This window comes from Sorex araneus, chromosome X (genome assembly GCF_027595985.1).
Source record: "Sorex araneus isolate mSorAra2 chromosome X, mSorAra2.pri, whole genome shotgun sequence".
NCBI lineage: Eukaryota > Metazoa > Chordata > Mammalia > Eulipotyphla > Soricidae > Sorex > Sorex araneus.
Window position 1 is genome coordinate 157,039,356 of NC_073313.1, and position 12,427 is coordinate 157,051,782.

Genomic DNA, 12,427 nt, shown 5'->3' on the forward strand with positions numbered 1-12,427 from the left:
CGGGGCGGCCGGGGGCGGGGCCCGGGCCGCGCAGGCGCGCTGGCGCCTTCGGCGCAGGCCGCTCGCCATGGCCGCCATGTTCCCGCGCCCTGAGGGCTCCCTCGGAGGCGCCCGTCGGGCCCGTGGGGGCGCCCGGCTGCTGCCGACGGCCCGAGGCGGCCCGGATGCGCGGGCCGGAGCGTGGCCCTGAGGGGACGGAGCCCGAGCCGCCCGCCCCCGCCCCCCACCCGCAGGCTCCTCAGAAGCCCACCGGGGACCGCGCGCCCCGTCGCCCAGAGCTGGGTCGTCATCTTGGCAAGTCCCAGCGCCGTGGTTACTTATTTATTTAATTTTGCTTTTTGGGTCCCACCCGGCGATGCCCAGGGGTCACTCGCGGCGGTGCTCGGGGCACCCTGTGGGGTGCCGGGGATCGAACCCGGTCGGCCGCGTGCCAGGCGGGCGCCCTCCCCGCTGCGCTGTCCTCCGACACACCGTTGTTATTTTTTAATGTGTTTTAAACGGGATCACAGATGCAGCTGAGAGCTTACGGCTGCGTTTCGCTCACAGCGTTTCAGCACTAGCCCCTTCGCGTGCGTTTCCGCCTCTGGCGCCCCCGGTGTCCCCCACACCCACCCAGTAATGATGGGTTTCTGTCCAAGATTCTGCGCCACCTCTGGGCGGGTACCCCGGTGCTGGGGCGGCGTCGCCTCTGGACCGAGCGCGCCTGGGCTTCCACATCCACCGTCCAGCTCAGTTCCCACCCGGCGCGACCTGACGGCTCAAGGACTCAACTCAGCGCTTCCGACTGAAACTTCCCTACTCCCCACCTATCTCCTTCCAGGGTTGACGCTTCTCTGGTTCCTACCCTGGACCCCTCATGGTGGATGGACTCCAAGGTGGCCCCCATGGCCCCCGCCCCAACATAGGGCTTCTGAGAGACTTCCTTCACTTGGAAGTGCCAGAACCCATTTGCAAGAGTGTGAAACTAGCCTGGGTTGGGTAACATGAGTCCTTCGCACCGACTCCTGATGCCGCCCTTCCAGGAGGGCCCGTGGGATACCGGGTGCACCCATCACGGGCTGAAGCCCCCAAGATGCAGGCTTTCCGTCCAAGAAAACCCAGCCCCAGCAGTAGTCAGGGGACTTGGACCCTCACGCCTCAGGCCTGGCCCCAACCTTGGTTTCTTACGGAAGATTCAACTGTGCCTTGACTCCTGAGTCACAGAGTTTGCAGGATAATGTGTAACTGACTTTGAACCACTGAATTTTTAGTCGTGTTTTGCAGTGCTAAATAGCAAATGCCAAATGTGTGTGTGTCTCCACCCCCAAGTCCTAGCAAATGCACTCTCCACCCCTAAGAGTGTCCTTTGAATCTACTCTGTCCCCACAGTCAACAGCTTCCTCTCAAGCTTTCTCTTCATCTCTTGAAGCTTTCACCTCAGGACATTTGTCAGGTGCATTGCACATGAACATTTCTCATGAAAATCTTTCTTGGAAACTCAAGTGAAACCCCCTTACACGTCTCCTGTAGAGCTTCTGTCATGGATGTAGTGTTGCATTTATTTCTGTATTTAAGACAATCTTCACTGGAATATGAGCTGTAGAAGGCCTGGAAGTTCAGTTCCCAGCACCCGGCACATAGTAGGCATGCCTAGGTTTTCAGCTCCTCGTGTGTGACACAAGTCTTCCTACCCTAGAGCTAATAAAAGCTGAAACTGAGGCTGCTTCCCATTCTGTGCCTGCCCAGGTCAACTAAATCCACTCCAGGATTGGTCTTCGAGGAAAATGAGAAATGTTTCATCTTGAAATTTTGAATAATCTGGAGACAGGGCAGGCTCCTGGTATCACAGGCACTGCCAGCTATCCCGGGGGGGCAGGCAGTCTGTTCCAGAGTGTTCTGCAGGAATATCTCCCCTTGTACACCTGCATCTAAAATGTATCCTTGCCACCCCTCCAATACCGTGGAAGGTTCAGGGACTTCTCTGCATGACCCTGAACCCTTTAACTGATGGGGTTTGGACAGGCACCATCCCATGGTCTCCACAACTCAGCCTTGATTTTTAAACATTCTGCAGCTTTGACCTGCTCCCTGGCATTGCTTGCTCTGAGGGAAGCCAGTCACAAAGTGAGAACTCAAGCCCCTGAGGCTCCCCAGCCTCAGAGTCACCTGTTGCCTTGTATCCAACAACCTCCTCCTGGCCGCTGGGCCACCAGCCAAGACAGGACTATGGCAGATGTCCAAGTCAGTGAATCCCTCAGGGGAACCAGCAGCCCCAGCCAGCATCTGACCATGAACTCAAGGAAACCCCAAACAAGGACACCCAATGAAGTCCCTTTAAGTTTCTGACCTATTGGAGCAGAATTGCCATTAAATTCAGAGATCAGAGATAAGTATTCATAAAATGAAAAGTATGCAGCTTCAGAAACTAGTGGACATGAATTGGGCAAAAGCAAGAAGCCATTTAGAGTGTTATCAACAGGGGCCAGGGCCATAGCACAGCAGGGAGGGTGCTTCCCTTGCACAGAGACCTGGTTTTATTCCCCACACTCGGTATGTCTCCCAAGCCCCGCCAGAAGTGAGCCTGTGTGCAGAGCAGGGCTAAGCCTGTGCACTGCCAGCCCTTGGTCCAATGAACAAGCAAAAAACTAGAACGCTATTAATAATTTTCCATTATAGCTGATGCTTTGCGATAAAAGGGTTTTTGGGGAAGGGCAATACCCAGCTGTATTCAGGGCTTCTTCTGTCTCTGTGCTAAGGAATCACTCCTGACAGTGCTCAGGGGCCCATATGGGGTGCCTGAGATTGAACCCAGGTCAGCTGCGTGCAAGGCAAACTCCCTACCTACTGTATTATCACTCCAAACCCTAAAATAAAAGCATTTTATTTATTTGGTTGGTTGGACTTTGGGCCACACCCAGCAGTGCTCAGGGCTTTCTCCTGGCTCTGCACTCAGGGATCACTCCAGGCAGCACTCAGGGGAATCAGATGTGGTGCCAGAGATAGTGCCAGGGACCAGCCCCAGGTGAACAAGTAGGAATGGGTGCTGTGAGGATTAAGAAAATGAGACGTTCAATGAAATAAAATTGAATAAAAACCCGAATAAATAAAAGTAACAAATCAGAAAAGAGAACAAGATGTACCATAATGCCCAGAAGTAGGGGGCTGGAGCAATAGCACAGCGGGGAGGGCGTTTGCCTTGCACGCGGCCAACCCGGGTTCGAATCCCGGCATCCCATATGGTCCCCCGAGCACCGCCAGTGGGTAATTCCTGAGTAAAGAGCCAGGAGTGACTCCTGTGCATTGCCGGGTGTGACCCAAAAAGAAAAAAAAAACCATAATGCCCAGAAGTAGAGAGAGTATGGGGAATATTATCTGCCATGGAGACAAGAGGAGGGTGGGAAAGGGGGGTATATTGGGGATATTGGTGGTGGGGAATGTGCACTTGTGGAGGGATGGGTGTTTGATCATTGTGTGATTATAACCCAAATATGAAAGCTTGTAACTATTTCACTGTGATTCAATAAAATTCAAAAAAAGAAAACGACGCAGCCGGAGAGATAGTACAGAGAATTCGCCTTGCACACAGCAACCTGCATTTGATGCCCAGTATCCCCACGCCTGCCAGGGGTGATCCGTGAGTGCAGTACGCCCTGAGTATCAGAGTGAGGCGCCAAAACAAAACAAGACAGTAAGAAAGGAAAGTGACAGCACGGGCTCGGGCTCACAGCCTTGGGGAGTGAGAGCCTGTCGCATCCCCACTTTATTGCCTTTGACCAACAATCAGAGGAAGAACAGGGAGAATTGTTTACAGAAATCTACCCAGGCGAAGCCAGCAGGAACTACGTGGCTCATAGGAGCATAGGAGCTGAGGGGCTCTAAAGGGACTTTATCTCTAAGGAATCTTCTCTGGGAGAGGTAGTGAGATACGAGTGGTTACTGGCCCCCCATCAGGGAGTTTTCTCACTATGGATGTCGACTTTCTGGGAAGTAAAGTTCCCATAAACCACTCTTCAGCACCTCTCCTCAGACTGTCTATTCCTGACAGGATAGAAGCGGCTTGGCCGTGTGCAAGGCCAGCACCCTGTCCACTGGCACTATCACCCTGGCCCCCAAAATAAAAGTATTTTAATAAAATCATTTGAAGTCAAGATATTTGTGTTGTTTCATTTGGAGCTAGCAGTGCTCAGGGCTTACTCCTAGCTCTTTGTTCAGGGGTCACTCCTGGTGGCGCTCCAGTGACCATCTGGGTTGCTTGGGACTGAACCCCTATCAGCCATTTGCAAGGCAAGAGCCTTACTTGCTGTACTATCTCTCCAGCCCTCCAAGCCCCAGGAATGAATATTTTCATCTCTAGTCCTTTTTTTTTTTTTTTTTTTTTGCTTTTTGGGTCACACCCGGCGATGCACAGGGGTTACTCGTGGCTCTGCACTCAAGAATCACCCCTGGCGGTGCTCAGGGGACCATATGTACTATTGCTCCAGCCACCTTCATCTCTATCTTAAATCTTGATTTTGTTTTGTTTTGTGCCACCCAGGTGGTACTCAGGAGTTACTCTTCATTCAGATTTGGGGTAGCTCCCGGTGGTGCTCAGGGGACCGTGTGTTATGGGATCAAATCTGGAATTCCTATATGTGAAGTATGTGCTCTCATCGATTCATCTATCTCTCTGGCCCCTCTAATACCTGCGTTTAAAACAGAACTCCTGCATGGGACCAAGAATGAAGGCTGAGAATCAGATGACGGGACAGACACTGGTACGTGACCAGTGCAGTGCTCCTCGGCCGCAAGAAAAGATGAAATCCTGCAAGTTGCTGCAGCGTGCATGAATCTGGAGAGGATCGTGCTGAGGAAATTTATTTGTCAAATCAGAACCTGAAAACTGGTCTACAGGACTGAGCCTAAAGTGCGGGGGGAGTAGGGGTGGAGATGTAGGTTGGGGGGACACCCTGGTTGAGGGCAGGTGTTGGGATACTGCATGCATGAAACCCTACCATTAATAGCATTGTAAATCATGGTGCCTCCATGAAAACATTGAAAGAGAAAATAACTACTCTAAGGAACAAAATGGGCTGGAGCAATAGCACAGTGTGGAGGGTTTTGCCTTGCACACTGCCAACCCAGGTCTACCCAGCACCTGCTCTTGGTCCCCTGAGCCCCACCAGGTCAGGAGCAATCCCGGGCACCACCAGGTGTGGCCCAAAATTTTAAAAAAGAAATCTCATCAGTTTAGGTTGTTTTTTTTTTTACTCCCAAACAGTTCTCAGTGGGCACAGGGCAGATCCCTGTGCTTCTGGGCAGGCATTTTGGTGCAGGCATGAAAGCTCAGTGCTCGGATGGTCAGTGTGGTGGTGGAGGCTGTGGGTGCTGGGATCCAACTCGGGGCTTCTGCACAGGAGTCTCACCCAGCCCTTGAGCCATCTCCTGACCTTCAGACAGTTCAAAGCATAACTGAACAGCAGTACTTTGAGATGGGAAACGGATGTCATGTTTGATGCATCTAACGTGGACGCGTGGCCCCCAGTGCCTCTCAGGACGCATGGTCCCCAGTGCCATAACAGGACGTGTGGCGTTCCAGTGCTGGTCAGTTCCTTCAGAAGTGACCGTAAGGAACTCGCAGTGCCATGCCCGCCCAAGGCAGCTCAGAGACTGCGAGGCAAGACTTCAGATGACACCTGGGAGACCACGTCAGGGCATTCCTGCCAGTGAAAGGAAATGAAGTTTCCATTCAAACCTGAAAATAGGGCCCCCTGGGTCACCCCTGCGTGCACTGACCGCCCTGTGGCACAGCCCGAGCAGCTCTGAACCTCTAACGGGTGACAGGATTGCCTGGCGGCCCTGGCGCTGCACTCAGGGATCACTCCTGGCCACTTGGGAAACCCCAGGAGGTGCCCACTGCACTACGTACTATCGCTCCGGCCCCCACGAAAGGAGCTTCAGTGGGCGGGGCGGGGGGAGGGGCCAGAACACGGCTCTCAAGCACCGGTCATGCAAGGCCATTGCATCCCCTCCACTGTTTTGGCCTGAATCTGACCTGTGTCCATCCCCTGTGGGTGTGGAGTGGAAGGACCTGCCTCAGGGATGCTGTGACACTCCTGCTGTGACACTCCAGGACCGGGCAGGGCGGAGCAGAGGAGGTGGGTGCTGAGTGTGCCTTGCCCCGGCACTATGGTGCAGAGAATTGGGATGAAATCAAAGGGTGGGGGCTGGAGCAATAGCACAGCGGGTAGGGCGTTTGCCTTGCACGAGGCCGACCTGGGTTCGATTCCCAGCATCCCATATGGTCCTCTGAGCACCACCAGGGGTGATTCCTGAATGCAGAGCCAGGAGTAATCCCTGTGCATCGCCAGGTGTGACCCAAAAAGGAAAAAAAAAGAAATCAAAGGGTGGTGTCTGGGGGCTGCAGGCAGCATGGGGGTCCCCTGAACGGCCTGACAGCTCAGTGCTCAGTCATTCAGTGTTCACCCAGTGGTGTGCTCTGGGACTGTGTGGTGCAGGAGAGATGACCCGGGGCCCATGCCCACTGGGCACGGACTCAGCCTCTGAGCTTTCCCTGCCTAGCTTCAGGCCTCCAGTCGTCCCCTACCCCCGGCACTGCTCTGTGCAGCCCCGGAGGTCTCCTCCTTCCCCCCAAAAGCTCTACAGCCTAGCTGCACCCCCACCCTCCAAGGCCTCAGTGTCTTCCTCTTTCCAGAATGTTCCTTCCTGGGCAGAGCTTGCTCCACCCTTGTCATCTGTTGCTTGCATAAACTGGGCACCCACCTCCCCTCCCTCCCTCTCTCTCTTTTCTTTTTTTTTTTCTAATAATGTAGGAGTACTGCTATTTATTCAGCCATTGGTTAAGCTGATTGAATTCGGCATGAACTCCACGTTACTTTCTCTTTTTTATCCTATTCTGAATGTTAACTTTATTTTATTATTATTCCTCCCCCCTCTTTTTTTTGATCCACCATGAGATACAGCTACAAGCTTTCATGTTTGCTTGAGCTTCGGTCATATAATCATCAGACACCCATCCCTTCGCCAGTGCACACTTTCCACCACCAAAATCCCCAGTATCCCCCCACCCTGTTCCAACCCTTCCCCTGCTTGTGTGGTGGGAACATCCCCCATACTCTCTCTCTACTTTGGTTACATTCGATATTTTGACACCAGTCTCACCACCACTCAAACCTGCCGAAAAGGCAATGCTAGACGATTTATTTTGTATTGCTTGTTATGGATAGAATATAATGTCCAGGAAATTCTGTGTCATTCTCTTCCAGGAGCTTTCGTTTACAGTATCTGGGTCTTGGCCATTGATGAGATTACATGGTGCCAAGGGCAGTTTGTGGGTGTGACTGCCAAGCTTTTGGAAAACTGGGGACCTGTGGGGAGGAGGCCCAGTCCTGATCCAAGAGAGCTTAGAGCTCTCAGCCACGGGTTCCCACCTACCTCTGCACTACAGACCATAACTGCATCTTTTGATCTCTTTCGAGATTTATGGGTCTCTGAAACAAGGCCAATAAATGAGCTTATATAGCTGAGCTCATTAGGTATGCGTGGCTCCCACATACCTAACTTTTACCTGTTTAATTTTTGGTAAACTTGGCCCCAAGTTGTTGGGGTATGATGCACTCGCCCCACAGGTGCAGGTTTACCTGCTGGCGGCACCATAACCCTGTCTCTCTCTTTCTTTTTGGCTTTTGGGCCACATGCAGCAGTACTCGGGGCTTGCTCCTGGCTCTGCACTCCAGAGTCACGCCTAGCAGTGCTCAGAGAACCACATGGGATGCTGGGGACTGAACCCCGGTCAGCAGAATGCAGAGCGAGTGTCCTACTCGCTGACCACCTCCAGGTCTCTGCTGTCCTGCCCTGAGCTCCCACACATCACCCAGCTCAGCTCCCCAAGATGAGCTCCGGCTCAAGCAAGCCACAGCCGGGGAGGGGCCCTGACCCCGGCGGCCAGCACACAGCAGCAGGAAGACTGGACCATGCTCAGGACCAAAGAGCAGCAAGGCGGCCCAGGGGGCTCGGGCAGCACGTAGGGCAGAGGGCCAGAGCAGTGGGTCAGGGCCCTGGCAAGGGCGCGCAGGGACAGGCGGAGAGGCCAGTCTGAAGGCTCTAGGCCTTGCTGACCAGCAGGCTCTGGACCTTCTTCTGTCCCGAGTCCCAGAGCCCTGGTTAGTTGTTTTTTGGGGGGTGGGGAGCGTGTCATCTGGAGACGTCCCAGGGCCTGGGGGTTCCTTCCTGGTGGGGCTCAGGCCTCCCACGTGTGCTGCTGAGGCCCTGGACTCAGCCTTAAGGACCACCGCGGGCACCAACCAGTCCGGGAGCAGTGCGGCAGGACCAGGAAGGGGGAGGGGGGCTGGTGTCCGTGAGGGCCAACGCGGGCCAGGCTGCGCCGCGCTGCTGTGCGTTCCCCGGGTTCTCAGGGGCGCAGGTGCACGGGCAGCTGTATTTACGGTTGCGCTTGGTGACCTTGAAGAACTTGGGGTCACCTGGAAGGGACCCGCAGAAACCTTCGGCTAAAGCCCACCAGGACTGGGGTGAGACTGGGCTCCGAGCGTTCTCTCCGCCGTTGCGGTGGTCACTCAGAGGGGGCTGGGGGCATGTGGCCCCCCACAGCCATGTGGAAAGTCCTGGCCGACCCCGACAGTAGGCGTCCCCAGCTGCTGCCCGGAGATGCGGGCGGGAGGGCATGGGGCCAGCACGAGCACAGTCCACCTGGCAGGGGCTCAGGGGCTCGCGGGCCTGCAGGACGTCGAGAAGGACGGCCACCTGCGCGAGGAAGCGCGACGGGAGAAATTTCCAGCACTCTGCCGGTGCAGGAGACTGGGCCGAGCACCTGGGGCTGGGGGGGGGGGGCCGCACGTTCCACGGAGAGGGGGGCGGGGGCAGGTTCGTGGGGGGCTCAGTGGCCCGAAGCGGCTGGGGCCAGGCAGGCGGACGGGTCGCGTCGAGGCCGGCGAAGCCCAGAGCCCGCGCGCCCCAGCCTCGCGCGCAGGTGGCAGCGGGGGGGGGGGGGGGGGGAGGGGGGCGGGTCGAGCCGCGGAGGCTTCTGGGACTCGTAGTCCCAGCTCGGGGTTCCTTGAAGCATGACGGAACTACACCTCCCAGAAAGCCTGGCGGCGCCCTCCCGGCGCGCCGGGGATCTGGGCGTGGCCACGGCTCGGTGCCTCCCGGCGTTTGCCAGTGCCGCCTGGCGGGGGTCCCTGAGCACCGTGAGGCTCTGCCAGCACCTCCAGCGCCCAGTCTGGTCGCCTGCCCCGGGAGAACAACCGGCACCACCTTCTCTCTGGTTTGCAATGCAAGACAAGAGCGTGGGGACCGGCAGAGATGACTCGGGTAGATGCGGAGTTGGAGGAGTGACGGGGAGGGGGCGGGTGTCTGGCTGCAGGGAGGTCAGGGATGGAGAGAGATCGCCGCTGGAACGGGGACCTGGGACCTGGCCGGGGACAGCGGGAGGAGGGTACCGGGGATGGAGGCGCTGGGAACTGCCCTGAATGCATGGTGTCAGCGGCACGGGGTGCCCAAATTTGGGCCTTTGGATAGAGGGTGATGCTGAGACTGCAGGCGGGGGAGGTGTTACAAGTTGTTTGTAGACCTATGGCAAAGACCCCTGGCGGGAGGAATGGACGGTGCGGGTGGGAGGGCAGCGCCAGAGGGCAGGCAGAGCCAGCAGGAGAGGCAGACTGCCAGGGCAGAAGGGCCCCTCACAGCTGTAGACAGTGCTCAGGGATGGGGTCCCGGGGACAGAGGTGGTGTGACAGGGCAGGAGGGAGGGCGTCCCGGGCCTGCCCAGCAGTGGTCACTGCCCTGGGGCAGGCAGCACAGGCCAGAGGGGCCTGGTACCAGCCGCCGACTTCCCTTGGCCTACTGAGCCTTGCTAGGGTGTCGCCAGAGGAGGGTACCTTCAAAGCAGCCCGAGGCTGCCGCCCCCAGATGGCATCAGGGCCTTTGCAGAGGCCTCTGCCATCAGGCCTGCTGGTTGGTGCCCAGGACATCTGTCACAGTATAGCCCAGTGAGGAGCACGACCCCGGGGGCACCCGCCCTGGGCCCCTCACCGGGACCATCTGATCAGGGCTGGTTCAGGAGGGGAGGACACAGCCAGACGCCCGCAGGGACAGAGGGTAGTGGGGTCCATGTTCCTGAAGCAGAACCCGGGGCCCCATCCTGGTCCCCCCTCCCAAGGCAAAAATGAGCAGTTTTGGGGCAGGCGGTGTGTGGGCTGGACTGTGACAGTGATGCATGAGTGGGCTGACCGTGTCGGCTGACCTCTGTGGACTGGACTGTGGTGGCAGTGATGTAAAACCAACCATCGGTCCTGCCTGCCTGTCCCCAACCCAGTTCCCACCCATTCGAGCTTCCCGGGGCTTCTGGCCCTCTGGGCCCACAGACCACGTCCAGGCAGCCTGGATGGTGCCGCTCTGACATCCAGCCAGGGGCCGGGTGGGACTTTTCATCCTCCAACAGAGCGTTCCCTTGGGCCAGAGTGACTGACCGAAGCCCACTGCATTATGTGCCTTGTACCTGGGCCCTAAAATCGACCTTGGAGAGAACATCCCTCGGCCCCTGAGGCTGGGGAGCAGAGGGAGTCCCCAGGGCGTGGTGATTCTGGGGATGGCCCCAAGCCAACACTGCAGTCCAGATGCCTGCTGCTCCACCCAGGGAAGGCGCCCTGGGGATTCCCACCCCCCCCCCAACCTCCCTCACTCAGAAACCCTCAGGATCAAGCAACTCTCCAGAGTCCTTTATTTAACCACCTGCGGGCAGCTGGCACAGATGCGGTGTCCTGGTGCCCACCACACTCGAGGCTTCGCCTTGCTCTGCCGGCTGCAGCCCCAGGCTCTGTCCAGCTCCTGCCAGGCCAGAGCTGCCACCAGGGGAGAGGCCGCACCCCTGGGGTGACCTGCCTGGCTCCAGCAGGTGACTCCCCGAGCGACCGGCTGCTCCCCGACCCTCTCCTCACCCTGGGGCAGGATGTGCCCAGGACATGCCCTCGGGCAGCCCCCTCCAGCCTTGCTCCGGAGGAGGGCAGAGCAACAACCCCTAATCTGGGCCCCGGGAGAAGGGAAGGCTGGCCCGTCACCACGGCCTCCAGACGCCCTGGGCCAGGCGGGCCGAGGTCAGGCTGCCCAGGGCGTTGGGCATCGAGTCCAGGCCCTCGGCTGGGCCCCGGCTCAGTTCAGCCTCTGGGGCCTCCTCCAGGTCGGAGCACAAGTCGTCATTGGGGCCCCGGGGGCTGGGCAGCGGGGACCCCAGGGCCCCTCCCGGGGGCCAGGCGCTCTGGCCCGGGGGGCCTCCCGCGGGTCCGGCCAGGGCGTCCCCCAGCAGGTCGCGGAAGCTGCTGCCCTCGCGCAGCGGCATGGACTCCAGCAGGTGGTTGAGGAGCTGCGCGGCGACGGTGGCGTCGATGGCCTGGCACGTGGACACGAACGTGTGCACCTCATGCATGCACTGGATGTAGCCGGCGGCGAAGCGCTCGCTGGCCTCGGCCCGCAGCTGCTCCCGCTCTGCGCGCGGGCGGGGAGAGAGCGGCGCGGCGGTGAGCGAACCCGGGCTGGCCCCCGCGCTGCCCCCCGGCCCCGCCCGGGCCCGCCCGTGCCCACTCACCGCGCGCCCGGCCCCGCAGCGCGCCCTGCACGCGCCGCACCGTCAGCTCCAGCACCTCGGCGTTCTCCAGCCTGGCCTGCACCTGCGGGCGGGCGGGGACGCGTGAGCCTCGGGCCGCGCGCGGGACCCCCCGGCCGGCCCGGGCCTCACCTGCGCGCCCGCCAGCAGCTGCCGCAGCTCCCGCAGGCTCGCGTTGATGCGCGCGCGCCGCCGCTTCTCCACCAGCGGCTTCCGGGCCTGCGCGGGCCCCGCGGGCCCCGCGGCCGCCCCGCCGCCCCGCCCGGCGCCCGCGCCGGCCTCCCGGGCCCCGCGCGCCGCGCCGCCGTCCGCCGGGGGCGGAGCCATGACCGAGGCCCGGAGCGCGCCCAGAGCCGCGCGCCGCCCGCCCGTCGCCCGCGCGCCGCCTTATAGCGCCTCATTTGCATCTCAATGCGCCCATTGGCCGCGGGGGCCCCGGGCCGCCGGCCGCGAGGCGCGCCTCGGCCAATGGGAGCCGCGCGCTTTGTCTGGCCCGGCCGCCGCGTCGGCCGGCAGCTGGCGGGGCGTGGCGGCCGGGCGTGGTCCCCAGCTCCGGGTCCGGGACCCGCGGGGCGGGGCCCACAGCGACGGGGGCGGGGACCCGGCGGGGGCTGTGGCCGGGGTGTGTTTGCGTCCCTCCTTGCTCGGGCGAGCCCCCCAGGAGTGCTGTGCGTGGGAGCCGGAGGCCCTCGGTCCGTCAGTCCGTCCGTCCCTACACTCATCCATGCAGCTGCCCATCCATCCATCCACTTACCCACCCCTCCTTCCATCCGTCCACCACCCATCCTTCCGGTCACTGCACCTTCCTTCCACCTACCCACCCTTCCATCCATCTTC

General features: G+C 59.5%; 1 protein-coding gene across 1 annotated transcript; it reads right to left on the minus strand.

The window, feature by feature from the left end:
* Positions 1-10,688: 10,688 nt before the first annotated feature.
* Positions 10,689-11,917, minus strand: HES6 (hes family bHLH transcription factor 6). The gene is made up of 3 exons (XM_055121184.1): positions 11,723-11,917; positions 11,573-11,654; positions 10,689-11,472 (listed from the first exon to the last, which is right to left on the minus strand). Exons 1-3 carry the CDS (start codon positions 11,915-11,917, stop codon positions 11,045-11,047), a joined length of 705 nt encoding a protein of 234 aa, XP_054977159.1. The 3' UTR covers positions 10,689-11,044.
* Positions 11,918-12,427: the final 510 nt, after the last annotated feature.

What these genes read in the sequence shown, in the direction of transcription:
- HES6 (XM_055121184.1), bottom strand. Translation starts at nt 11,917, where the DNA reads ATGGCTCCGCCCCCGGCGGACGGCGGCGCGGCGCGCGGGGCCCGGGAG. An exon ending in AGCTGCTGGCGGGCGCGCAG is followed by an intron (nt 11,655 to 11,722) that starts GTGAGGCCCGGG and finishes GCCCGCCCGCAG; the next exon opens with GTGCAGGCCAGGCTGGAGAA. An exon ending in GCTGCGGGGCCGGGCGCGCG is followed by an intron (nt 11,473 to 11,572) that starts GTGAGTGGGCAC and finishes GCCCGCGCGCAG; the next exon opens with AGCGGGAGCAGCTGCGGGCC.